The following is a 26,546-nucleotide window of genomic DNA, read 5'->3' on the forward strand; positions in this document are numbered from 1 at the left end:
CTTTACAGAATCGAGACTAAATTAAAAAAACGGGATAACACTGCATATTTAAAAGAAAGCAGGCAATGAATGAAAAGTGCAAAACCTCACAATAAATTCTCAAAATTAAAAATGCCAAATGTGCACTGCAGAAAACGGTGTATTTTGGTTGTGTGTGTTGCTTTTGAAGGTTGCAGTTATTAAGTCGCGTGATTCTAATACCTGTGTTCACAGCCACCGTTCACGATTTCACTGTTGTGGGTGAAATCTAGCCACAGGTTATCTCGACATTTAATATTCCACGATTATTTTGGATTTTCAAACAAGAATTCAGGGTTGATGCACGCCGAGTACAGGTTTGCCGTCTCTGCGCACGCATGCGCGCTGCCGTGCGGCCGTGACTAGACATTCGGTCATAGGAGCTGTGGAGGGGGGCGCTCGAGCCACGTCGGTGAAAGAAATCAACGCTTGCAGGCAGATTACAAAGAGGGTGAGTAGGCTAATTGCGACAACTGCTGCATCTTCCTTCATCACCCGCAAATATCAGCTCGGGAGCGCAGAAATCCACCCAGGACTGCCAATCCTGTTGATGCGGGTAGGTCTGTCGCACAAGCACAGTCCGCCATTCCCCTTTTTTATATTTAACGAGACACCCTTTCATGCCAGAGTGAAAAGATTCTCAGCAGCACGGGCTCTTGTGCATAATTTACTGTATTTCCCCGTCTTCAGCTCAAGTTCAGTGGTAGACCCGGCAGCTGTAATTGCATATGCGCGCAACGGGTGATTTGGTGCAGCGCAGCTGGCGAGCAGAGAGTCTACATCTGATAGGCTGGACAAAAATTCACCCCTATCCCGCAAAGACTGTGCACCCTCATCATTTATTAGAAATGCAGCTGAAGTCATATGCAGACTTTATTGCCATGATTTTTTAATTGTCCAAACCAAAACCTTATTACTTCCTTCTCAGATAAGTAATTGGTGCATATTTCATTGCCCTCTTACTGAAATTTGTCATTTCTCTTCCTTCTCTCAGGTCCCTCCTGCTCATCCAGGAGCAGGAGATCCCAGGCGATCATGTCAACACCTGATCCCCCCATGGGAGGCACCCCTCGCCCTGGTCCCTCCCCTGGTCCGGGTCCTTCTCCTGGGGCTATGCTTGGCCCCAGCCCCGGACCCTCCCCAGGCTCCTCTCACAGTATGATGGGCCCCAGCCCTGGTCCTCCCTCCTCTGGACACTCCCAGCCAGGGCCCTCTGGATATGGCCCGGACAGCATGCACCCTCTGCACAAAGTAAGGGCATTCAGGCAGCAGTCCCAGTGAGACGCTCTCAGCAGCTGCTCGTGTTGCCGTCCTTTAGGGAACCGCAGTTTGTCAGCAATTACTTTTTAAACCTCATTGCTACATATTTACAGTGACTCTTAAACAGAAAGGATTTAAACATTAATTTCACTTGCTTAAGAATGAAGTGTAGATGATGCACATGTACAGCAAAGCTTTCAAGCATTTTCATCTTCAGATTTCCATCTTCATTTAAATTTGATGTTTTCATCATGCTTAATTTTGCTCTTTGTAGTTATTAGATCTAAATATCAGTATAATGTTAATAGACACACATATTATCTAATATTTATTCACTAAATAAATGATTAACTACTAGCTAAGCTTGAAGGAGAATGTATCAGAAATATTTAACCTAAGAAAACCATTGATTTGTTCCACTAACTACGGGTACGTGATTTATTTCAGTGTTTTTTTTCTAAACATTATTATTCACTGAGAGTTGAAAACTTGATATGCACTAAGTAGCACCTGTGCCTGTGAGCAATCAATGCTCCTCTTCCATATTTGACCCAAAAATCGAACATGTTTGACTTGACATTGGTTAACTGCTCTTACTCTACATGTTTTTTTTTTCATATAACTATGCTTCTGCTTACTTAAGTTTTGCCTTTGGTATTTGCTTTTTAACTCAGTGAAACTTCTGCAAATCCTCTGCAATGGCGACTTTTGACAAAACTGATAGTGTTTAACTTCAGTACTGTCTGATTCCTCCCACAGCCCATGGAGGGTTTGCACGAGAAAAGCTTGAGTGAGGAGAGCCGTTTAAGTCAGATGAAGGGACTGTCAGTGAGACAGGGCGGGCACAGTGGTATGGGCCCCCCACCCAGTCCTCTAGACCAACACTCACAAGGTAGGCATGTTACCTAAACCATTCTTAAGCAATTTGCTTAATTCCTACATTGCGTAAGACATGTGACGGCTTTTAAGCATGACTTAACGGCAGTGGTGTGACTATGTGTCCTGACTGGCTCAGAAGGGAGTGTCTCTGTTGTCACCAGCTGTAACATGAACCATGAAAACCGTTTCACTGTTTCATTATTGAAATACTGAATGATATACAACTGTCATGGCTCAGTCTGGCTCAGACAAAGACAGCCTGCTCTGTGCTGTAAGGATGGGATATAGACAGGCTTAACGTGGTGAATCACAGTTAACAATCTCCTGGAAATAATTATAACAATAATAATAATAATCCAGGATTTGATCAAATTTAGACAATAATTTATTGTTTGTTAGAGTTTGCCTCAGGTTTGGTACGATGATAAGTTTTGTGTTTTGTGCTTGGCTTGAAGACTGTAAGATTATTATCAAATTTTCCTTTGAGGACCCGTAGAGAGTGATTCTCTCTACCTGCCTGCCTTTTTCTCTGTGTATTCCAGGCTACCACTCTCCATTAGGTGGCTCTGATCACTCAAGTCCCATCCCTTCAAATGGTCCCCCCTCTGGGCCCCTTATGCCCTCATCATCTTCCTCCTCTTCCTCTGGTGGTCCTGGCTCTGCCTCTACACCATTAGATGGCTCCAGTGGAGATCAGCACATTTTGGGTCCTAATAACCGACCCGTCCCTCCAGGCAGTTCTGGACCAGGTCCAAGCCCTGGACCCAGTCTTGGCCCCAGTGTCCCTAGCCTTGGTCCTGGCCTTGATACCAGCGGCCCTGCGGGACCTGGAGGTCCTGGTGGTCCAACTCCCTTTAACCAGAACCAGCTTCACCAACTTAGAGCCCAGATCATGGCTTATAAGATGCTAGCCCGGGGACAGCCCCTCCCAGACCACCTTCAAATAGCTGTCCAAGGAAAGAGGCCAATGCCAGGGATGCAGCAGCCCATGCCTAGTCTGGCTCCCGGAGCTGGAGGAGGGCCAGGAGGTGGTCCAACAGGACCAGGGCCAGGGCCAATGGGCTCAGGCTACAGCCGAGGTCACGGTGAGCAAGCATGAGGAATGTCCGAAATAGCAGTACTGTTTCTTATAACCTGAGGGTGAATACATAGAAGACTAATTCACACCTCCACTTTAAGTCTTCCTCAGCGTTTCATAAATCTCCCACAGTATTGTTTCTAAAATTTTAACAAGGCCTTGTTATGGATATCAGCCGTATTCAATCTGCATTCTTTGATTTCTTAGGAATGATGGGTCCAAATATGCCTCCCCCCGGCCCATCAGGAACCCCAGTTGGGATGCAGGGTCAAAATACTAATGGACCTCCCAAGTCATGGCCCGAAGGTACGTGGTGCTGCTATAAGACCTTGTGAAAACTGACTGTCTCTTCACTAGGAGCATCTTTGTTGAAACCTAGTTAGGCTGTTAGTGTAAAAACGGCCGACTAAGTGCTGATAGAGGAGATGAACTATGCTGTCGTACAGTGTTAGTTCTGCTGTAATTCCTAATTTTCCTTTAGACGTTCATCATTTTGTGTAGACCACAGTGACTTTTCCTCACTACACTTTCCTCCAGGCCCGATGGTGAATGCAGCAGCCCCCTCTAACGCTCCACAAAAACTCATCCCCCCTCAGCCCACTGGCCGGCCATCTCCTGCTCCCCCTTCAGTTCCGCCGGCTGCCTCCCCGGTGATGCCCCCGCAGACCCAGTCTCCCGGCCAGCCTGCGCAGCCTACTCCCATGATGCCTTACCATGCCAAACAGAACCGCATTACACCCATTCAGAAACCCTGTGGCCTCGACCCCGTGGAGATACTGCAGGAGAGGGAGTACAGGTAACCAAGTCTTTTGGGGGATGCGCTATCCTCTGTCCCATTTATTTATCTGTTGAACAAAATAGCTAAATTGAGCTTTAGTTATCTGACTCTTAAGGGTTGTATATGTACCATAATCAGTACATATATTTAGAGATGGCCTACTTTACTTTGTGTTAAAACTTTTAAAGCATATAATATTTACCACAAGCTTTTTCTTGTATATTTTCTATCTTATGTTTATAATATAGTACAAAAAAATCAAAAGTACAAAACAATACATCATTTTTTTGCATCGACATTTGGGAAGCAAATCTTCTATCAAACCCAGTTTTGCTGTTTTTTCCACACCAGAATTGAATCATTTCTTCCTTTTCCACTTGCCTTTCCACCAAATTCCCACAAATTTGGCTCGACTCTTTCTATGTAATCTTTCTGACCAGGAGACAAACAGATGGCAGTGATCACAAACCTCATGACTTTCAAACTTGTTTGCATAAGTCACACCAAAGTTAAAGCTAAAGTTCAAAGCCCATACATGAGTACTCGTGCCTGCACTAAGTTGCCTCTGCGTTGTGTAATATGTCATCAGTTCTTTTATTTAAATGATTGACAGCTCATTGGAGTAAGGACCTAGCATGTCATCTGTAAATCTTTTAAAGATGTCGGCACTCCACTGGCAAAGTTCTCGACTCCAACACCTCAAACACTTCACACAGTTGCAAAGTGATTTTGTTTTTGTCCTGGTTTCAATGCACCCCTCTCTCTGAAAGGAACTTTGGTTTTCTAGTGCTTATTTAGTTGTATGGCACAATGTTAGTGTTAGCATACTTCTACACACCTAGACTAAAGGCTGTTAATATCTCAGTAGTACCTTTTCTCTTCTGTGTGCTATGGTAGTTGTGGTTTTGATGTTTCATAATTCTCACCATCAGCTCCTGCACAAACAACATTTTTTTCTGGGATATAACTACTCGTTGTACCTGCTTCTTCAGGTTACAAGCTCGTATAACCCATCGCATTGCTGAGCTAGAGAATCTACCGGGTTCTCTGGCTGGTGATTTACGAACCAAAGCCACCATAGAGCTCAAAGCCCTGCGACTACTTAACTTCCAGAGACAGGTATGCACTACAGTCACATCCTCACCTCGAACCTTAACAGTAATGCATCGTTGGCAGTTATGGTGAATCAGAGACCATTACGGTTTGTGTGTGTGTTTTCAGTGTGGATGGTTCTGCTGGTGAGTTTACATTTTCTGTGTGTTTTCTATTGTGTCTCTCTCTCCCCAAAAGCTGCGTCAAGAGGTGGTGGTGTGTATGCGCCGTGACACAGCTCTAGAGACCGCCCTTGATGCCAAGGCCTACAAGCGAAGCAAGCGACAGTCTCTCCGCGAAGCCCGCATCACAGAGAAACTGGAGAAACAGCAGAAGATTGAACAAGAACGCAAACGTAGACAAAAACATCAGGTTGAGCCCAAACTTCGAGGTTAACTGTGATATTTTTTTAAAGTTTTGCTTCTCACTGATAATCTCTTTCTGTCCTTCATCCAATCTAAACAAAGGAGTACCTCAACAGCATCCTTCAGCACGCCAAAGACTTCAAGGAGTACCACCGTTCGATCACAGGCAAAATCCAGAAACTGACCAAAGCTGTGGCCACCTACCACGCCAACACCGAGCGGGAGCAGAAGAAGGAGAATGAGCGTATTGAGAAAGAGAGGATGAGGAGGCTCATGGTAAAAAGAAGAAACTATAATATCACTTAATGCCCATCACGAACGTAGCAGTACACAAATCCCTCCTACACATTGTACCATATTTTTTACCCAGGCTGAGGATGAGGAGGGCTACCGCAAACTCATCGACCAGAAGAAGGATAAGCGCTTGGCCTACCTGCTGCAGCAGACCGACGAGTACGTTGCAAACCTCACAGAGCTGGTCCGAGCTCACAAAGCTGCACAGGCCCTCAAGGAGAAGAAAAAGAAGAAAAAGAAAAAGAAGAAGGTACATCGACAAACACAGACACTCCACTGTAAAGTCTGCGTAACACTGATTTTTGTTTCTGATTATGTTCTGTCACGTATAACCTGATTACTTATTTTTCCCTTATGTTGCAGGTGGAGAATGCAGAGGGTCAGACTCCTGCTATGGGTCCTGATGGAGAGGTGAGCAAATGCAGAAGCCTTAATGAAGACTGTAGAGATAAAGACATGGTACAGGAGTAGAAGCTGCAGTTTTAAGTCACTGTTCACTGCGGGGAATCATTTCTTCAGCTCGATTCTCATCAGGCACAAACGGCGCTGACATCACATGACATGGTAACCCGCAACAGGAGACCAAACAAAAGCCTTTTGCTACTCGGAAAACAAGCAAAATATCACCCGCTATTTGACTGAGCACAATGATAAACACCTGGACTTTATCACAACAAGAAAGCAAAGTGGTTTCGCTGTAAAAAATATTTATAGAGCACGTGTTGTACTGAATTACAAATAATTGGGAATTTGCTTGATACTGTGAACTTGTTTGTTTGATCAAATAGCTGCAGCGCCAGTGATTAACCATCTGAATCTCTGTCGGCATTTAAAGTCTTAAACAAACCCTCTCTACTCCTGCAGCCTCTAGATGAGACGAGTCAGATGAGTGACCTGCCGGTGAAGGTCATCCACGTGGACAGTGGGAATATCCTGACAGGGGTGGACGCTCCCAAAGCTGGACAGCTGGAAACTTGGCTGGAGATGAACCCTGGGTGAGTCTGGATGCAAAGAGGAAGGAACTTGTGCAAATGTTTATAGAAAAGACGTATAAATGTTTTAATGCAATTGCCCAGAGAGATGATGTTTACAGGTTATTAATTTTTCTGCACGTCTTATACTGAACACAGTCTCTTAGGTAGATCTTAACACAAACATTCAGGATCAAGGATAGAGGGATCATTCTTTGATGTTTGAGGGTATGGTGATATCACACAGCCTGTTGGGTGTAATTCATTTCAAATTCATTAAAACTGTAATTACATTACACTTGCAATTATGTCGTTACATTACAAAGGTTCTTCAGTTGACTCCACACTTTTCATAGAAAAAAAACATCAAACTAGCCTGTCTTTTGTTCTTTTCTTTTGTTAACTGATTTCAGTTCATGTGCAGTGATCTACAGCTTTTGAGGAGTATAGATATGCGTATTACTTTTATTTTTAATGCACCAAAGGACAAAAAAATCTGGTGAAAAGCTATGTCTAGGACAGACAAAACACACAGCACAGACAACACTTTTAGTTAAGGGGTGGAAGAGCGGCGTGTTATCTCGTGGCAACAAGGTCCTGGGTTTGAATTCGCTGGCTGGAGCCTTCCTGTCTAGAGTTTGCATGTTCTCCCTGTTGGTGCTTTCTGGGTGCTCCGGCTTCTTCCACAGTCCAAAGACATGCACGTTAGTTTTACTGGTGGTTCTAAATTGGCCTTAGGTGTTAATTTGAGTATAAATAGTTGTCTGTCTCAGTATATGTCTGTGAAGGTTCTCAGTCATCCAGGTCATCGTAATCAAAGGAGCTTGCAAAGAAAAGCGTCTGGACTTCTTTAAGTTGCTTGAAGACGTTTCACCTCTCATCCGAGAAGCTTCTTCAGTTCTAAGGTCAAATGGTGGAGAGTCCCAGATTTAAACCTAGTGGGAGTATCCCCCCAAAGAGGGACAAAAGGACCCCCTGATGATCCTCTAATCGCCTGAGCCAAGGTGTGAAACTGGGTGTGGGTCCCAATCAGCCAGAGTTTCAGGTGAGCTCATTGTGAAACCTGGCCCCACCTTATCATGCGAATTCCTGAGGTCAGATGGCCTCAGGATGTGAGTGGGTGTTAAAGCGTGTGGGGAGGGATCTCAAAACTGGATTATAGATGGCAGAGAGTTGGTGTCATAAACCCCCGCCTCTGTTCAAAGATGGTCGCTCACAGTGGACATAGATGGCTTCTTTCACTCCTCTTTCAAACCATCTGTCCTCTCTGTCCAAAATGTGAACATTGGCATCCTCAACAGAGTGTCCTTTATCCTTAAGATGCAGATGGACTCCTGAGTCTTGTCCTGTGGAGGTGGCTCTTCTGTGTTGTGCCATGCGCTTGTGAAGTGGCTGTTTGGTCTCTCCAATGTAGAGGTCTGGGCATTCCTCGCTGCACTGTACAGCATACACCACATTGTTAAGTTTGTGTTTAGGAGTTTTGTCTTTCGGGTGAACCAGTTTCTGTCTGAGCGTGTTGCTGGGTCTGAAATGCTTGGAGAAGACTCTCCTGACACCATCTATAATCCAGTTTTGAGTTCCCTCCCCAGACCCACACCCATTTTCACACCTTAGCTCAGGCGATTAGAGGATCATCAGGGGGTCCTTTTGTCCCTCTGTGGGGGGTCACTCCCACTTGGTTTTAATCTGGGACTCTCCACCATTTGACCTTAGAACTGAAGAAGCTTCTCGGATGAGAGGTGAAACGTCTTCAAGCAACTTAAAGAAGTCCAGACGCTTTTCTTTGCAAGCTCCTTTGACTCTGTCTCAGTATGTTAGCCCTGCGATAGACTGGCGATCTGTCCAATTGTTCAAAATTTCACACAACCACATACTAACTGTACAAGTGATTAGCATTTACTTAAAATGACACAGCTGAGCATAACGACACCCGCAGCACAGATAGAGATTGAGCTTTACGGATGATTAAATCATTTGGAGAAATTTAGTTTTTAACAAAATAGTCTCATATATACATTTCTGCCCCACTTATTCAAAATGTTCAAGAACAGCAACATCTTCTCTTTGTCATTATTTGTCATTCAGCGGTTTTGTCGTTCCCTGACAGCTACTTTCAGCGTTAAAGGACAATATCAAGGGACAAATTTTTTCAAAGTGTATTTATGTAAATTTGTCCAGATATGAGGTGGCTCCCCGCTCAGACAGTGAAGACAGCGAGGAGGAGGAAGAGGAGGAGGTTGGTTTAATTATTTTTTTATTTTTTTGTGAGATGTGTTTGAAGCCACTTCATATTCGTTCATCCAGTGGGAGTTAAAAGCAACTTTTAGTTCACATGCTGTCTCTCAGGAGGAAGAAGAGGAGCCTCAGCCTTCGGCAGCTCCAGTAGAGGACAAGATGAAGATTACAGACCCAGACAGTGAAGATGTGTCAGAGGTGGACGTCCGACACATCATTGAGTGAGTTCATGTAACGTTCATTTTTGTGCAACGTATGTGCTGTTTAAATACAGCGAATTCCACCAAATGTCATTAATTTTGTGACTGATTAAGACTTTACGTGTCATTTTACAGAAATGCTAAACAGGACGTGGACGATGAGTATAGTGGTGCAGCGTTTGCTCGAGGACTCCAGTCGTATTACTCTGTGGCTCACGCTGTCACAGAGAAGGTGGAGAAACAGTCCAGCTTGTTGATAAATGGGCAGCTTAAACAGTATCAGGTGAACACGCACAAGCACAAGCAAGTACACGAAGCACTGACAAATCCTGCAGTTCAGACATTTTACATCTTTAGCTGCACGCTGGTCAGGACTGGATATTGTTTATACTTCATCAGAATACTTTAATAATCCCAAAGGAAATTATGCACTTACTCTGCTTCTTCTTCTGGTTGTTGCCATATTAATTAAAGACATAGAGACATTAAAAGGCGAATTAATTTGAAGGTTGCCATAATTCAGTGGTTTTCAGGCTTTTTATTACAAAATGCAGTGGGGGAGATAATTATTTGATCCTCTGCTGAATTTGTAAGTTTGCTGACTTACAAAGAAACGCTCTTTCTTACAAAACAAGGTAGGATTTTCAAATTAATTTGAGGCGGAGGGGTAGTGGGCAGTGGGGATAGGTTAATTGATTAGTCTAAATTGCCCATAGGTGTGAATGTGGGAGTGAATGTGAGTGCGAATGGTTGTTTGTCTCTGTGTGTTAGCCCTGCGACAGACTGGCCACCTGTCCAGGGTGTACCCCGCCTCTCGCCCTATGATAGCTGGGATAGGGTCCAGCGCCCCCTGCAACCCTGAAAAGGATAAGTGGAAGTGAATGGATGGATGGAAGGGGTAGAATTTTTTAATATAGGCTTTTCTATTTTGCATCCGTCTATCTATTCTCTTTAGGGGGGCAGCTGTCATAGGGTCTATTGGGGGGGCTAACGTTTTCTATTTTATTCTTTCATAATTTCTTTTGACTATTTCCACTACTTATCTATTATTTTTGCCTTTTCTGTTAGCCTTTCTCCTCAAATTTGTTCAGACCCAATTAATTCTTTCTTTAATTTATAGTAAATCTTATAGATTTGTTGAGCCATCTGTCCAGCATGCACTCAAAAACTACTATAGGTGTACCCCCATAGATTCTTATACCATTGCCATCAATATTCTATTTGTTTCAATAAAATAAGTATTTCTTTAATGCCCACATTAATGTTTTCTTATTTTCTTGGGATGTTTTTTTTACGATTTTCTATGCGAGTGTCCTTTTTGGCAGATTCTTAAAAAGTAGGACTTTACATTGAAGTGGGACATCATAGGAAACAGAGTCTCTCAGATTTCAAAGCAGTAATAAATAACCCCCTCCTTTTTTTTTGACTTTCAGATTAAAGGTTTGGAGTGGCTGGTTTCTCTTTACAACAACAACCTGAATGGGATCCTGGCCGATGAGATGGGTCTGGGAAAAACCATCCAGACTATCGCTCTCATCACATACCTCATGGAGCACAAACGGCTCAACGGACCCTACCTCATCATTGTACCTCTTTCGTGAGCTCGCACGCTTTTGCTATGACAGTGTTTCAGTCCTGCACAGCACTTAAATAAAGACGAATGTACCGGTAATAAATTGTTTAACTACACGTAAGCTGTCTCTCATTGACAGAACTCTTTCTAACTGGGTGTATGAGTTTGACAAATGGGCGCCATCAGTCGTTAAAGTGTCTTACAAGGTAACACAAAAATGGGCGTGCCTGTCTTTATCTTAAAATCTTCTAAAGAATTATTGAGATATTGAACCTTTTTTTTTAGGGGTCTCCTGCTGCTAGAAGAGCGTTTGTCCCTCAGCTGCGTAGTGGCAAGTTTAATGTTTTGCTCACCACTTATGAGTACATCATCAAGGACAAACAAGTACTGGCCAAGGTGAGTTTGACTGCACGGACAAACACGGACTCAAGGAAATGAGCGAACACATTGAGGCTGTGATGGCGTAGATTTTTCTTTACAGATTAAAAACATTTTGTTTCTTTTCATACCTTATTTATCATACTTCTGTTTTACTTAAGGTTTTTGTGTCTTTGGCTCCTTAAATCCCCCCAAATCCTCTAAAAGTTTTTGAGTCTGGCCAATCTGACCTCCCCCTGCATCTCAGTGCTCTCTCTCCTAGGTCCTGCAACACACTGACACGACCTGTAAACCACGTCTCCCACTGTCCTCTGTGACCATCATGCTGCTATGCACTCATGTAGTCATATAGGGTTCCTGACTGTGCTCACAGGTGGGTGTTGCGCTTCAGGCAAGGCTTTCCCATGTGATGGTTACAGGTACTAGCCTGGGACTGGGCCAACTTGAGTCATCAGGACAAAGTGGACAAAAAAAAATCCTCCTTTTACGCACTTTCAGTTATTGGTTTGATGTGGCTGGACAGGAGCAGTGATACAGGGTATTGGCACTGTGGTTTCGCCCACGTGATCCTCTTCTTTCCTTCAGATCCGTTGGAAGTACATGATTGTAGACGAAGGCCACCGCATGAAAAACCACCACTGTAAACTGACCCAGGTCCTGAACACCCATTACCTTGCTCCGCGGCGCGTCTTGCTGACGGGGACGCCGCTGCAGAACAAACTTCCTGAGCTGTGGGCGCTGCTCAATTTCCTCTTGCCCACTATCTTCAAGTGCTGCAGCACCTTCGAACAGTGGTTTAACGCCCCTTTCGCTATGACTGGAGAGAAGGTGTGCAGAAATATGGGAAGAGTTTTGAGGTTGCAGCAGGGGTCTGTTTTGCTAAATAAGAGTGTGAAATTTCTCTTTCTTCCGCTTCAGGTGGACCTTAATGAAGAGGAGACAATTCTGATTATTCGTCGTCTCCATAAAGTGCTACGCCCCTTCCTGTTACGGAGGTTGAAGAAGGAGGTGGAGGCACAGCTTCCAGAAAAGGCATGTTTCACACGCACTGTAAAGGCAACATCCCGTTTAAGCAGCTCTTGTTTTCTTTAGCATCATTTCTTGAGGAGACGTATAGAAAATGAAGTTTTTCTGTTCTGATGTTGTGCATTCATGCTTAATGGAAACACATGTTTTTCTCCTATCCCTCAGGTGGAGTATGTGATCAAGTGTGACATGTCTTCTCTTCAGAGAGTCCTCTACAGGCACATGCAGGCCAAGGGAGTCCTGCTCACTGATGGATCAGAGAAAGACAAGAAGGTGAAGGAACACATAATTTGAAGTATTGTATTGTATTATGTCTGTGAAGGTTCTCAGTCATCCAGGTCATCGTAGTCTAAGGAGCTTGGAAAGAAAGTCCAGACGCTTTTCTTTCCATGTTGGATTTTTTTTTTTGCATGTACTTCAAGTCCACGCCCCACACTTCCCAGTTATTAGCAGTAAAAACATTTTTATCATATCACGGTCAATAGGGTAAAGGGGGCACGAAGACACTGATGAACACCATCATGCAGCTGAGGAAGATCTGCAATCACCCTTATATGTTTCAGCAAATAGAGGTAACACTGACGAGCCCGACACATAAATACTTTGTCTGTAGTTATTTGCCTGTGTTTCTCAGTCCTGCTCTTATCATCAGAGGTTCTCTTTGTTATTATAATAAAGAGAATTTCTGAGGATAAGAGCAGCCATTTCTGACTTCTGTTTGATGTGTCAGTGAGCTAACAGTCATCAAAATAAAGCCACCGTTGAACTGAAATGTTCGGTTGTACATTGTGTTTGTAGGAATCCTTCTCTGAACATTTAGGATTCTCTGGTGGGATAGTTCAGGGGTAAGTACTGCTTCCTCTTTAGGTCCTGATCTCAAACACACACAAACAAACTGCAGCCTTTGTAAAAAAAATATCCTCCTTTCGCTCCCTCAGTCCTGACCTGTATCGGGCATCGGGAAAGTTTGAGGTGCTGGATCGAATTCTGCCAAAGCTGAGAGCCACAAACCACAAAGTGCTGCTTTTCTGTCAGATGACCTCACTCATGACCATCATGGAGGACTACTTTGCCTACCGTAACTTCAAATACCTGCGTCTGGATGGTGAGACACTGATCTGTATGCGTATCAGTTCTTGTTGTCCCCTTTTTATTAGTTTCCCTTTGGTTTATCTTTTTTGTGAATTATTGCCTGCATTTCCTCTTATTTCCCACCTTCATACCTCTCAGGCACAACAAAGGCTGAGGATAGAGGAATGTTACTGAAGACATTCAATGACCCAGAGTCAGAGTACTTTATTTTTCTCCTGAGCACAAGGGCTGGAGGCCTCGGCCTCAATCTGCAGTCTGCCGACACTGTAGTTATTTTTGACTCCGACTGGAACCCACATCAGGTGTGATGCATATTTATATTGATTTTTTTTTAATCAAATCAGCATTCAAGCTCATATCAGCTTTGATTTGCCTTTTTTTTTTGCACTTAGAGGCTGAAGATAAAAGTCCAGGGTCTGTCCTCAGAATACTGGGGAAGATATTTAGGTTTCAGTATTTAATATTGTAGTGTTCACAATTTATTGACAGTGAAAGCAGAAATGGCAAGGTTTGGGCTCCACAGCTTAACTTTCTTTATCTTTCTCTCCTACCCAGGACTTGCAGGCACAGGACAGAGCTCACCGCATTGGTCAGCAAAATGAGGTACGCGTGTTACGTCTCTGTACAGTCAACAGTGTCGAGGAGAAAATCCTGGCAGCGGCCAAATACAAACTAAATGTGGATCAAAAAGTTATCCAGGCCGGCATGTTCGACCAGAAGTCTTCCAGCCACGAGCGCAGGGCCTTTTTGCAGGCCATCCTGGAGCACGAGGAGCAAGACGAGGTCTGGGGTCAAGACGTGTGCCTACACATGAATGTGTGTGCGTGCATCGCCAACACACAATTTAAAGAGTGTGCTTTCCTCTGCTCTACCTGCCATTGTGTGTCTGCTGTATTCAGGAGGAGGATGAGGTGCCAGATGATGAGACGGTCAACCAGATGATTGCTAGGAGTGAAGAGGAGTTCGAGCTGTTCATGGTGAGTTTCTGTGTGTTTGAATGTGAGGTAAAGATTCAACCGCGCAATAATATTGTGTCCCCACATCTTTCCCTGTGTTTTCTTCTTCTTGCTTCCGTAGCGTATGGACCTGGACCGACGCCGCGAGGAGGCTCGTAACCCACGACGAAAACCACGGCTGATGGAGGAGGACGAGCTGCCCACGTGGATCATGAAGGACGATGCTGAGGTTGAGCGACTTACCTGTGAGGAAGAGGAGGAGAAAATGTTTGGCCGAGGTTCCCGACAACGGAAGGAAGTGGACTACAGCGATTCGCTGACTGAGAAGCAGTGGCTCAAGGTGCGCCTGAGACAAAGATTTCAGGATATAAATTGGCTTCTAAACTAACTGGCTTTCTGGAGGAAAAGGCAAATTTGTGTGTGTGGGGGGGGGTAATTTTAACACTTATATGCTAATCTCTCACTCTGTATCTTTCCCTGTTCAGGCGATAGAGGAAGGCACACTGGAGGAGATGGAGGAAGAGGTGCGGCACAAAAAGACGACCCGCAAGAGGAAGCGAGACCGTGACCTGGATCTCCCTGGTCCCTCCTCTTCCATAGGGGGACGTGGACGGGGGGATAAAGATGATGATGGGAAGAGGCAGAGGAAGAGGGGACGGCCACCTGTCGAAAAACTCTCACCAAATCCTCCCACCCTCACAAAAAAGATGAAGAAAATTGTGGACGCTGTCATCAAATACAAAGACAGGTAGCAGAAATTGTGATTGTGGAAAATCTGAAACTTTTTTTCAGTCATTTTAGTCTATTTAGAAAGAAAGTTCAACCTGCCAGGCTTTCTTTGTGTCATGAGAAAGGGGTAAAAACCCCAGATTGTAGCCCCCATGATGTCACAAAGTGATTTCATGAATGCTGAGACTGAAGATTATGCCAAATGTATATAATGATAAGAGGATCTGATAGCAGTTGTTAGGTTTGGTCTTTAGGAAGACCGGGGTGGCAGTTTATATTTTGACTGGACTAAACACATTCACGTGTCTGGGGTGGCAAAAAACCCTGTAACACTTTTAATAAATAGCCAACAGCAAACTCGCTTTGAGAGCTATGATCAATTGGATTGATATTGCAGACATATTTCAGATATTTGGTCTCGTGATAATAATGTCATGTCCTGCAGCGCCAGTGGGCGTCAGCTGAGCGAGGTGTTCATCCAGCTGCCGTCTCGAAAAGAGCTGCCCGAGTACTACGAACTCATCCGCAAGCCGGTAGACTTCAGGAAGATCAAGGTAAGATTAAATAGTGTTATTTGTAACATGTTTTCATTCCTGCAGCAGAGCACATTAAAAAAAAACGTGTTTAAAGGTTAACAGACTCGCTTGGTGTGTTATTCTCTCGCTTACATACCCAATGTTTGTGCTGCGTCTTCAATGTTAGGAGAGGATTCGAAGTCATCGCTACCGCAGTCTGGGTGACCTGGAGAGAGACGTCATGCTGCTCTTCCAGAATGCTCAGACCTTCAACCTGGAGGGGTCGCTGGTGAGACAGATGTGCTGTATAGAAAAACACCTGCTGTTTTATTTGTTTTTTACTTGCACAAGACAAATCTGAATCAGAATTTGTGTTATTTAACTGGTACATATTAGTTCCTGTGGATGGATTACAGTTGAAAGTGAAGCCTGATTAAAGCTGACGAAAGCGAGCACTCTGAGGTCGCATTAAGGCATAAAAGACCTCATCGGAAAACTCATCATGCAGGGCAATGTATCAGACATTTAATTACTAGTTGCTGATAAATGATTAGTGTTTAAATGATGTGTTGAGGCTGAATGCTTTTGTAACAGGTATTACAATTAAACAACATGAGATATGCATTAAATTATTGTCTCGACGACTTTGGACCAGTATCAGAAAGTTCTAGGTAAGACTATGGAACCTTGAAAGGATCAGCAGAGAAGGAACCACACAATGATAGAATAGATGTGATTTGAGTAGAAACTGTATTGAAAGTTGTAAAGTTTACAAACCCTGCCTGTCTAAAGCCGGCTTCCTACAGTGCACAAACGCACATTAAAGGGCCCAAAAATAAAATCAAAACAACATCCTCTTTAAGGAAATTCTCCAAAGAGTTTCAATTAAAGAGCTTCCGCTCCCGTTGCTCAGTCCACTTCTCTTTAGAAAGAGAAATTAGAGTTCCTTGTGTGTGTGTTTCTGTCCATTGGTTCGAACACTACCCGGGTAGATTTTTAAAGTGTTAGTCTTATCTGTATCAAGGAAGGTAGTAATAGTCCTGAGGTTCGCTGAAGATGGATCCCACGGCTGGCCACACCGCACTCGGGTCCGTCGACAGTCACTCTCTCGGGATTGGCTCGCCACTGAACCCACAGGGTTCAGATCTCAAATGATCCAGTCCTGGTCAAAAACCAATCTATGCACACAGTGCAGAGTGCATACATTACTATTTTATCTATTCTTCTTCCATCACTCATCTTTCAGTCAAGTATTGCTCAAGTATAACAAATTATTTTAGTTATACAATGTCTCAACCATCCTAAAATAATTTGAGTTACATCACACAAGGTCTTAGTGCAACAGAAAATATACCTTATATTTACCCTTTTGGGAATAAATAAACTTATAAGATTCACTCTCCCATATTTATCCTTTTAACAGCTTGCTTTTAACTGTTCTTCTTTTTTCAGATATTTCAACCTGAATTATTTCTCAGAAAAATATATCAACTTCTTTAAACATTAATACATCAACAGGGTAATGAGATCCCTCACATTTTATAATCACATTTTATGAACTTTTTGCATCTTCATCAAATGAATTAACTTCTAAGTCAACAAAACTGAAAGGGTGCATTTAAGCACTACATGACAATATTACTGCTTCTCCAACGTTTTGGAAAGCTAACAAACTCAGATGAATCACAGTAATGTTAGAACACAGAGATCGCTAAGCAGTAACTTAATACTAGCGGTTAGCTGGGCACATTCTAATGTATACTTTAGCACTTAAAATTAAACATCTGCACATCAGTGATCTTACAGTACTTTAAACATAAATATCACAACTCCGACTGGTTTTATTTTTTAAAGCAGAAAATATATTGACAGCAGTCAACTACATGTCTTTATGGCGCTAACATTCATGTAGCATCCCTTACCGGAGCTCGTGGTGAGATAGCTCGTCCAGCTGACGCAGCTTCCCACGGCCGTATTTCACAGATCTCAGATCCTAATAAATAGCCATCTGTTAACAGCTAGTATGTGAAGATAAATTGCGAATTTAACTTTTATTTCAGTTTTTCTTACCAGGATCTTTCAGCTAATTTGGCGGTTGCCTCGTGAGTAGCGGTTGCCTCGTGAGTAATGGCTTCCACAACAGGAAATGTTGACTAACAGAAAGTCATCTCAAGGCATACTCGCCTCCTAGCGGCAGGGAGGGAAAATTACACCTCCAACCTTATGCAGCAGCACAACCCACAAATCTGATGTGGGTTACACTCTCCCCTCCTGAACTCTTGCACGTCCCTGTGCATGACAAGGTTCACACAAATGTTTCTTGGGGGGAAAGGCAAGGGAAGAAGCAGGTGCTTCACCTTCATTTACCATGTCATTCCACACATCGGTCAACCCTTGGAAGAAAGACTTCACCACGGTGACAATTGGTTTCCCCAATTCAGTGTAGTCGAGCCTCATTGGTGGTTGACGATCCCGCTCAGACCTCCTGACATGGATATCAGCGTTAGCTCGTTCCTCTACTTCACCACTCTCCTCTTGTCCTTCAGTTCCAGGATCATTCATCACATCCTCCAACCTGTCCGGGAGGACTGGGATCTCTTTAGGTTGGTCCTCACTCAAATCCTTGACCTCGTTAAACAACTCATCTTCTCCTGAACTGCTATCCAGCAGCATCCTTTGTCCCTCAGATTCAGTGGATGCACTATCATCCATCTTTGCTTCTCCCACAGATTCATGGAGTTCAGGTGCTGGTACGTCCGCAGCAGGAGGTGAGGTCTGACCATCATCTGGAGTCTGCTCATCGCCACATTGATCTGTTTCATGGTAAATTGATGTGGCATCAGGCATAACATTGGCACCTTCCGGAACCTCCGTTGACTCAGCGGAGATTGATGTCAGGTTACTCTTGGCGTGACTGGAACCTAGGTCTCTTGGGGCATTTTGCCTTGCAGCACCCCCAGTCGTCTCAGAGACTGGCTGTGTTTCGAACCAGGCAATGGGAACAATGTCCTCCTCGTCTGAAGACTGGTCAAGCTCCGTTGTCCTGTTGGGAGTATTCTGACGTGTCCTAGGCTTTCTAGCTCGTTTGGGCTGAGCACGCTCCTCCGTTGGTGCGGCAAGAAATCCGCATGGGAGTAAGAGGTCACGATGCAGCGTGCGCTTGGGACCCTCGCCGTTCTCTGGTCTAACTGTATAGACTGGGAGGTCTCCAGCTTTCTTTACTACCACATGGACTGTGGACTCCCACTTATCAGCGAGCTTGTGCTTTCCTCGGATACGCACGTTTCTGACGAGTACTCTGTCGCCAACGCCTAAAGCAGAAGGACTCACTCGCTTATCAAACCGAATCTTATTCCTCTCAGCTACCTTGGCAGCAGTTCTTGTGGCAACTTTGTAGCTCTGCTCAAGGCGAGATTTAAGGTCTTGTACGTATTGGGAATGTGACTTGTGTCGCTGTTCTTTCACTGGTAACCCAAATGCGAGGTCGACAGGCAACCTTGGCTGGCGTCCAAACATTAGTTCATATGGTGTGAACCCAGTCACCTCACTTCTGGTACAGTTGTACGCGTGGACCAACGGCTTTACAAAGTCCTTCCAGTGAGATTTTTCTTGACTTCCCAGAGTGCCAAGCATGTCTAATAGAGTGCGGTTGAAGCGTTCCACTGGGTTGCCCCTCGGGTGGTATGGTGTTGTTCGCGTTTTGCGGATGCCCGCAATCTGACAGAGTTCCTTGATCAACCGCGACTCAAAATCAGGACCTTGGTCACTGTGCAGCTTCTCTGGGAATCCATAATGGATGATGAAATTGTCCCACAACCACTTTGCAACTGTTCGAGCCTTTTGATTTTGTGTCGGTCCAGCTACAGCATACTTGGTGAAGTGATCAGTGATCACGAGGATGTCCTTTGTGTTGCTTCTGTCTGGTTCAACAGACAAAAAGTCCATACATACTAATTCGAGTGGTCGCGTCGTTGTTATATTCACCAGAGGTGCAGCTCTCTCGGGTAGAGCTTTCCTGCACACACACCTGGTACACGTCCTTATTTTCTTCTCAATGTCCAAAGCCATTCTTGGCCAGTAGAATCTAGCTCTGACTAGATCCACTGTGCGTTCCTTTCCCGTGTGACCCATGTCGTCGTGCAGACTGGTCAATACCACGTCCCGAAGTTCCTCAGGCAAGACTAACTGATGTTGGGGGTGTCCCTCTTCTAGGCGTGTTCTATAGAGGATGCCATTTCGGAGCTCAAACTTGTTCAATTCTCTCAACAAGAGAGGCAGATCTGGAAGCTCGGTTCTTAGACTAGATGGTGGTTTCACTCCGTGCTCAATCTGGGAAATGACATGCTTAATGCACTGATCAGCTCGTTGCTTGTCTCTGAGGTCCTCTTCTGAAAGGTTTGGGATGATGGGTAGTCCTCCAAGCCCGTCCTCATGACCAAAACTGTCAGGCACCGCATCTGCAGAAATGGCCAGGCTTTCAACCAGGGAGATACTACCATCGCAGTCCATTGCATTGTCGGTGCAATAGATAAGTTGTCTCTCACAAATGGCTTGAACGACCTCTGGATTAACCACTTCAATGTCTCCTGGGTCAGATAGGTGATGTTGAGTGAAACGACGTATCCTGTCCCACTCTTTCTGAGATGGTAGGTCATCACGCAGATTGCCGTGAGGGCGTCTCGACAATGCGTCAGCATCTCCATTTTGTTTCCCAGGGCGGTACTGGAGCTTAAAAGAGAAGGTGGAGAGTGCAGCCAGCCACCTATAGCTGGTTGCATCGAGCTTGGCAGAAGTAAGTATATAAGTGAGAGGATTGCTGTCAGTGACCACCGTAAACTGATTGCCATACAGATAGTCACTGAACTTCTCTGTCACAGACCACTTCAATGCCAGGAACTCAAGCTTGTGAGCCGGGTAGCGGGATTCACTACGTGATAACCCTCTGCTAGCGTAGGCAACAACACGCAGCTGCCCCTCCTGCTCCTGATACAAGGCCGCTCCGAGGCCGGTGGAGCTTGCATCCGTGTGTAGGATGTAGGGCAACGTGGGATCTGCAAAGGCTAGAACTGGGGATGTTGTCAGTTTGTCTATAATCATTTCGAAGGCCTGCTGGCAAGCAGGTGTCCAACGGTCCAGAAATGGTTCTTTTGGGTGGTAATACTGCCCACTCTTGTCTTTTGACTTGGAATGCTTCTGAACAGGTGGGTACCCCGATGTCAGGTCATTCAGAGGCTTTACTATGCTTGAATAGCCTTTGATGAACTTCCTATAGTACCCGCAGAATCCCAAGAAGGCTCTCAGCTCTTTTAGGCGGTGAGGAACTGGCCAGGTCCTTAATGCTGCTATCTTCTCTGGGTCTGTTTCCACTCCCCGCTCCGACACCACATGTCCCAGATAACGAACCGAAGACTGGAAGAACTTGCATTTTTCTGGAGACAGCTTCAGCCCGTACTCCTTCAACCGGTTGAGAACCTTGATGAGTCTCGCTTCGTGTTCTTCTAAAGTCTTTGAAAAGACTATCAGGTCATCCAGAAAAACTACAACCTCCTTCAGGTTCATGTCGCCCATGCACTTTTCCATCAGCCTCTGGAAGGTACTTGGGGCGTTCGTCACTCCTTGAGGCATGCGATTAAACTCCCAAAAACCAAGCGGGCAGACAAAGGCAGTCTTGGGCTTATCAGCTTCATCAACCTCAATCTGGTAATAACCAGACTTGAGGTCGAGAACACTGAACCACCTGGAACCAGAGAGTGCTGTGAAAGTGTTGTCCATCCTTGGGAATGCGTACGCATCCTTCACTGTCTGCAGGTTCAACTTCCTGTAATCAATACAGAGGCGAACTTGACCATTTTTCTTCCTGACCACAACAATGGGAGATGAAAATGGAGACTCGCTCTCACGAATCACTCCAGCATCAAGAAGTTCTTGAAGATGTTTTCTGACGGCTTCCAAATCGTTTGGGTGGATTGGCCGGGCCCTGTGCTTGAATGGTGTTTGGTCAGACAGCTTGATGTGATGCTTTACTTTATCTGTCCTCCCAAAGTCAATATCATTCATGGCAAAGACTTCAGGCAATCCATTTAGCTTTTCCACAATTCTGTCTCTCCACTCTGGAGAAATGTGAGATTCCCCAAAGTCAAAGACCAGCTTATGTTGATCAGGGGACTTGGATCCAGGTAGCTTGGTTGGCTCCTGACCCTCCATCGCACTCTGTTTGTGCGGTAGAATAGCCTGGATTGCATTGAGCTCAGCAATCACGCTCTTGGCCGGAATAGTGATGTCGTGCTCAGACGCATTAGAAATCACAACTGGTAGCCTGCATGGGGATCTGGTCGGTATGTTAAGGAGGCAGGTCTTTACTAGAAGTCCTCCAGGCAGAGATGATGTAGGGTACTCCACAATGGCACACTTCTCCGACTGGAGTCCCTTGACTGCTACAGTTCCCTCTAAAACAACAGTTTCTCCAGCCGGAACAACCTTCTTGTCTTTCCCATGCATCCTCACCACTCCAATGTTACTGTCATGACATTGTTCATGTCGCAGTTGTAATACTTTCAGCACAGTCTTGTAGCCATCTGCTGAAGGGTGGTGGATCACTGGACCTTTCTCTTTGTGCATGTTATATGCCACATCAAGGGTGTTAGTACCAATCAGTACATGAAAGCCAGATGTTCCACTGTCTGGGACCACTAAGGCCAAGGTTGGGACATCACACTCCTTCCCCAGGAATTGTTCTGGGAAGGTGATGGTGATTTTAATGTAGCCCAAATAAGGCACGGGTAACCCATTGGCACCTTCAACTTCCAATAGATCATACAGTGGCTCTATCTGTGTTTTGAACAGATGTTGATCAAAGAAGGACTTGGTAACCGTAGTCACTTGTGAACCTGTGTCCATCAGACAGTTAAACTGTTTATCTTGGATCATCACTTGGCATGTACTCTTTGTACCTATCAGTTTTGGGGAAACCTTCGAAAGGTGTTTCCTGACATTACACTGGTTCAAAGCAGCACTTAATTTAGGTGTAGCGTCTTTATTAACAGGGCGCTGGTGAGCTGCTACAGCCTCAGTTTGCCCTACAACTGAGGCTACATCTAAAAATTTTCATTGGGAGTTAGATGGTCGGTTGCATCCCAAAGACGCTGCTTTTCTCTTAGCTGACTTCTTTTTTCATCAACGAGAGTGGGGTTTGGTTCGTTAGTGCAAGTTGAGGAAATGTGGCCATCCTGACCACACTTGAAACAATACCAAGCCTTTGGCCTTGCATTCTGTTTTGGGTTGGAGGGCTTCCAGCTTGGTGCTCTAGGGTTAAGTTTAGGTGGTAGTGGTTGGCTGGATGTGTGCTCAGCGCTCCCCTTGGGTTTCGAGGTCTTTTGGGGTTTCTTTGACATCAATGCGGTAAGCTGGCTCTGAAGAGATGCGACCTGCTGTTTGAGTTCCGCCAACGTGTTGGACTCGGGTGGGATCACTACTTGCTGGCTGCAGGCACATGTGCTTTGCGAGCTAGTAATGGCCCGCTGTCGATTTGAGCCGAGGTGCTTCTTCATGCGTGTGACTTTGGCTGCATGTCTATCCTCTTCAGTACGGATCTGTAACAGGAGCTCTGCAAACGCTGGAGGGTGACTTTTCTTTTCTTCTAGGTTGAGGTCAGAGAGCAAGATGTTGTCCCAACAACCGCGGCAGAATTGTTTGAGAATATATTTGTCTGCTTCTTCAGCAGCAATTCCTCCCCTCTTAACAGCAAGGTTTAGAACAGCCTGGAGGCGGCAGAGGTAAGACGAAGCCTTTTCACCAGGATCCTGAAGAGTGTTCATAAACTGGGCGAAAAGTTCTTCGCCATCTTCAACAGTTCCAAAGGCTGCATCCAGCAGTTGAAGGTAAGTTTCAGGGGTAGCTTCAGGACTTAGCCTTTTAACAATATCTGCTGCAGGGGAGAGCAAGCTTTCAACCATTTTCCGAGACTTCTGAAGATTGGACAGAGTGGGATCTTTCCTGAGAAGCTCAGCATGTGATCGCCATGTGTCGTAGTCGGTCTCATTACTGGGTCTTGGGGTTTTTCCTGAAAATGGGTGAAGCTTGATGGGAAAATGTGGATATGTGTTACAGTCACTTTTCCTTACAATGTGTTCAACGATGACCTTTTGAACTTCAGGTGGATGGAGGTCACTCTCCCTGATGGGTAGATTTTGCCTCAGGATGGTGGGTGGCTTTGGTTTGGGGCAATCTTGACCGGAATCTGTTAAGGAGGGACTTCTGAACATCCGGTGCTCTGAGGTTTCAACTGTTTCAAGAGATGTGTCGAACGGTTTGGCTACAGATGCCTCATCAATGCTGTCAGTTCCAATTGCCTCACTGATCTCTGACATCATGTCTCTCAGCACTTCTTCGTAGTCTTTCCCACTTAATTTTGCCAATTTCTTTATCTCATTGAGGTAGGTTTTGGTAACATTGCAGCCAACCTTCGTAGTGTAAATGCTAGCCAAAGCTTGAACGAGATACCTGACACTTGGGTTCTCTTTGAGTTCATGTGTGTAAGGCAAAAGAGAAGATAAGGCTTCAATGGCGGCACCATCTTGATATTCAATAATCAGGTTTTTATAAAACTCTGATTCAGCATCAGTTACTGAAACAAGCCTAAAAGAACCAAATTTCTTCAGAAAGTCTATAATCTCCTCATCTTCTGGCGATTCAAGCAACCCACTTACAATCACTGCATTAGGGACTTTGATACCTGAGTTAGCTATGAACTCCATCTTTGGCAATGACAAACAACTTTTAAACAACTTTTTTTTTTTTTATACAATTCCCCAAACTTGAGATATGTTTCACTGCTGACACTTAACTAGGCTCCTGGCTGGCTCGCCACTTTTGTAACAGGTATTACAATTAAACAACATGAGATATGCATTAAATTATTGTCTCGACGACTTTGGACCAGTATCAGAAAGTTCTAGGTAAGACTATGGAGCCTTGAAAGGATCAGCAGAGAAGGAACCACACAATGATAGAATAGATGTGATTTGAGTAGAAACTGTATTGAAAGTTGTAAAGTTTACAAACCCTGCCTGTCTAAAGCCGGCTTCCTACAGTGCACAAACGCACATTAAAGGGCCCAAAAATAAAATCAAAACAACATCCTCTTTAAGGAAATTCTCCAAAGAGTTTCAATTAAAGAGCTTCCGCTCCCGTTGCTCAGTCCACTTCTCTTTAGAAAGAGAAATTAGAGTTCCTTGTGTGTGTGTTTCTGTCCATTGGTTCGAACACTACCCGGGTAGATTTTTAAAGTGTTAGTCTTATCTGTATCAAGGAAGGTAGTAATAGTCCTGAGGTTCGCTGAAGATGGATCCCACGGCTGGCCACACCGCACTCGGGTCCGTCGACAGTCACTCTCTCGGGATTGGCTCGCCACTGAACCCACAGGGTTCAGATCTCAAATGATCCAGTCCTGGTCAAAAACCAATCTATGCACACAGTGCAGAGTGCATACATTACTATTTTATCTATTCTTCTTCCATCACTCATCTTTCAGTCAAGTATTGCTCAAGTATAACAAATTATTTTAGTTATACAATGTCTCAACCATCCTAAAATAATTTGAGTTACATCACACAAGGTCTTAGTGCAACAGAAAATATACCTTATATTTACCCTTTTGGGAATAAATAAACTTATAAGATTCACTCTCCCATATTTATCCTTTTAACAGCTTGCTTTTAACTGTTCTTCTTTTTTCAGATATTTCAACCTGAATTATTTCTCAGAAAAATATATCAACTTCTTTAAACATTAATACATCAACAGGGTAATGAGATCCCTCACATTTTATAATCACATTTTATGAACTTTTTGCATCTTCATCAAATGAATTAACTTCTAAGTCAACAAAACTGAAAGGGTGCATTTAAGCACTACATGACAATATTACTGCTTCTCCAACGTTTTGGAAAGCTAACAAACTCAGATGAATCACAGTAATGTTAGAACACAGAGATCGCTAAGCAGTAACTTAATACTAGCGGTTAGCTGGGCACATTCTAATGTATACTTTAGCACTTAAAATTAAACATCTGCACATCAGTGATCTTACAGTACTTTAAACATAAATATCACAACTCCGACTGGTTTTATTTTTTAAAGCAGAAAATATATTGACAGCAGTCAACTACATGTCTTTATGGCGCTAACATTCATGTAGCATCCCTTACCGGAGCTCGTGGTGAGATAGCTCGTCCAGCTGACGCAGCTTCCCACGGCCGTATTTCACAGATCTCAGATCCTAATAAATAGCCATCTGTTAACAGCTAGTATGTGAAGATAAATTGCGAATTTAACTTTTATTTCAGTTTTTCTTACCAGGATCTTTCAGCTAATTTGGCGGTTGCCTCGTGAGTAATGGCTTCCACAACAGGAAATGTTGACTAACAGAAAGTCATCTCAAGGCATACTCGCCTCCTAGCGGCGGGGAGGGAAAATTACACCTCCAACCTTATGCAGCAGCACAACCCACAAATCTGATGTGGGTTACACTTTACCCTGCAGCCACATGATCATAATCAGCATCTGCCCGCTGTGTTTATGAGCAGATATACGAGGACTCCATCGTTCTACAGTCGGTATTCACCAGCTTGAGGCAGAAGATCGAGAAAGAGGAGGAAAGTGAGGGAGAGGAGAGTGAAGAAGAGGAGGAAGAGCAGGAGGAAGGATCAGAGTCCGAATGTGAGCATGCCTGTGCATGTCGTGCATAAAGAGGAGAAACTGTTCAGTTGTATTTGACTGTGTCCTAACTGATTTAGATTGAGTTTGTCCTTTTATGTCCTCTGGCAAACATCTCAAAATTCTCTGTATGATTACTCTGACAACATGTTCTTTCCATGTGTGTTGATTTCCAGCCCGTTCAGTGAAGGTGAAAATCCGTCTGAGCAGGAAGGATAAAGGTGGAGATCGAGGGAAGGGACGCAGCAGACGGACGGGACGCACCAGAGCAAAGCCGGTCGTCAGTGATGATGACTCTGAGGATGAGCAGGAAGAGGTAACTTTTTTGTCATTTTCCTTTAAACCTTGCAAGCATTTGTGTGGGGAATTTTTATGGGGTTGATAGTTTTTTGCT

The 26,546-nt window shown here is 44.4% G+C and overlaps 1 protein-coding gene across 3 annotated transcripts in view; it reads left to right on the forward strand.

Annotated features, from left to right (window-relative positions):
• Nucleotides 1-378: 378 nt before the first annotated feature.
• Nucleotides 379-26,546, forward strand: part of smarca4b (SWI/SNF related BAF chromatin remodeling complex subunit ATPase 4b) — a 28,018-nt gene continuing 1,850 nt past the window's right edge. Inside the window, exons 1-33 of one of the 3 annotated variants that reach the window (XM_004567874.5) lie at nucleotides 379-574; nucleotides 1,013-1,269; nucleotides 2,038-2,170; nucleotides 2,700-3,242; nucleotides 3,443-3,541; nucleotides 3,773-4,031; nucleotides 5,006-5,132; nucleotides 5,304-5,477; nucleotides 5,573-5,746; nucleotides 5,841-6,014; nucleotides 6,128-6,175; nucleotides 6,629-6,759; nucleotides 8,914-8,971; nucleotides 9,082-9,191; nucleotides 9,306-9,453; nucleotides 10,604-10,767; nucleotides 10,883-10,949; nucleotides 11,029-11,139; nucleotides 11,707-11,949; nucleotides 12,040-12,153; nucleotides 12,313-12,420; nucleotides 12,633-12,719; nucleotides 12,946-12,992; nucleotides 13,086-13,252; nucleotides 13,378-13,541; nucleotides 13,795-14,055; nucleotides 14,139-14,216; nucleotides 14,317-14,535; nucleotides 14,681-14,943; nucleotides 15,370-15,478; nucleotides 15,627-15,728; nucleotides 26,023-26,155; nucleotides 26,329-26,468. In XM_004567874.5, the coding sequence (XP_004567931.1) occupies nucleotides 1,054-1,269; nucleotides 2,038-2,170; nucleotides 2,700-3,242; nucleotides 3,443-3,541; nucleotides 3,773-4,031; nucleotides 5,006-5,132; nucleotides 5,304-5,477; nucleotides 5,573-5,746; nucleotides 5,841-6,014; nucleotides 6,128-6,175; nucleotides 6,629-6,759; nucleotides 8,914-8,971; nucleotides 9,082-9,191; nucleotides 9,306-9,453; nucleotides 10,604-10,767; nucleotides 10,883-10,949; nucleotides 11,029-11,139; nucleotides 11,707-11,949; nucleotides 12,040-12,153; nucleotides 12,313-12,420; nucleotides 12,633-12,719; nucleotides 12,946-12,992; nucleotides 13,086-13,252; nucleotides 13,378-13,541; nucleotides 13,795-14,055; nucleotides 14,139-14,216; nucleotides 14,317-14,535; nucleotides 14,681-14,943; nucleotides 15,370-15,478; nucleotides 15,627-15,728; nucleotides 26,023-26,155; nucleotides 26,329-26,468 (4,971 nt within the window). In that variant the 5' untranslated portion in view covers nucleotides 379-574; nucleotides 1,013-1,053. Of the gene's footprint in view, nucleotides 575-1,012; nucleotides 1,270-2,037; nucleotides 2,171-2,699; nucleotides 3,243-3,442; nucleotides 3,542-3,772; nucleotides 4,032-5,005; nucleotides 5,133-5,303; nucleotides 5,478-5,572; nucleotides 5,747-5,840; nucleotides 6,015-6,127; nucleotides 6,176-6,628; nucleotides 6,760-8,913; nucleotides 8,972-9,081; nucleotides 9,192-9,305; nucleotides 9,454-10,603; nucleotides 10,768-10,882; nucleotides 10,950-11,028; nucleotides 11,140-11,178; nucleotides 11,495-11,706; nucleotides 11,950-12,039; nucleotides 12,154-12,312; nucleotides 12,421-12,632; nucleotides 12,720-12,945; nucleotides 12,993-13,085; nucleotides 13,253-13,377; nucleotides 13,542-13,794; nucleotides 14,056-14,138; nucleotides 14,217-14,316; nucleotides 14,536-14,680; nucleotides 14,944-15,369; nucleotides 15,479-15,626; nucleotides 15,729-26,022; nucleotides 26,156-26,328; nucleotides 26,469-26,546 lie in introns of those variants that run through there. The other 2 variants (XM_012923726.4, XM_076885009.1) reach the window with 2 other exon arrangements.

Source organism: Maylandia zebra, linkage group LG6 (genome assembly GCF_041146795.1).
Source record: "Maylandia zebra isolate NMK-2024a linkage group LG6, Mzebra_GT3a, whole genome shotgun sequence".
Classification (NCBI taxonomy): domain Eukaryota; kingdom Metazoa; phylum Chordata; class Actinopteri; order Cichliformes; family Cichlidae; genus Maylandia; species Maylandia zebra.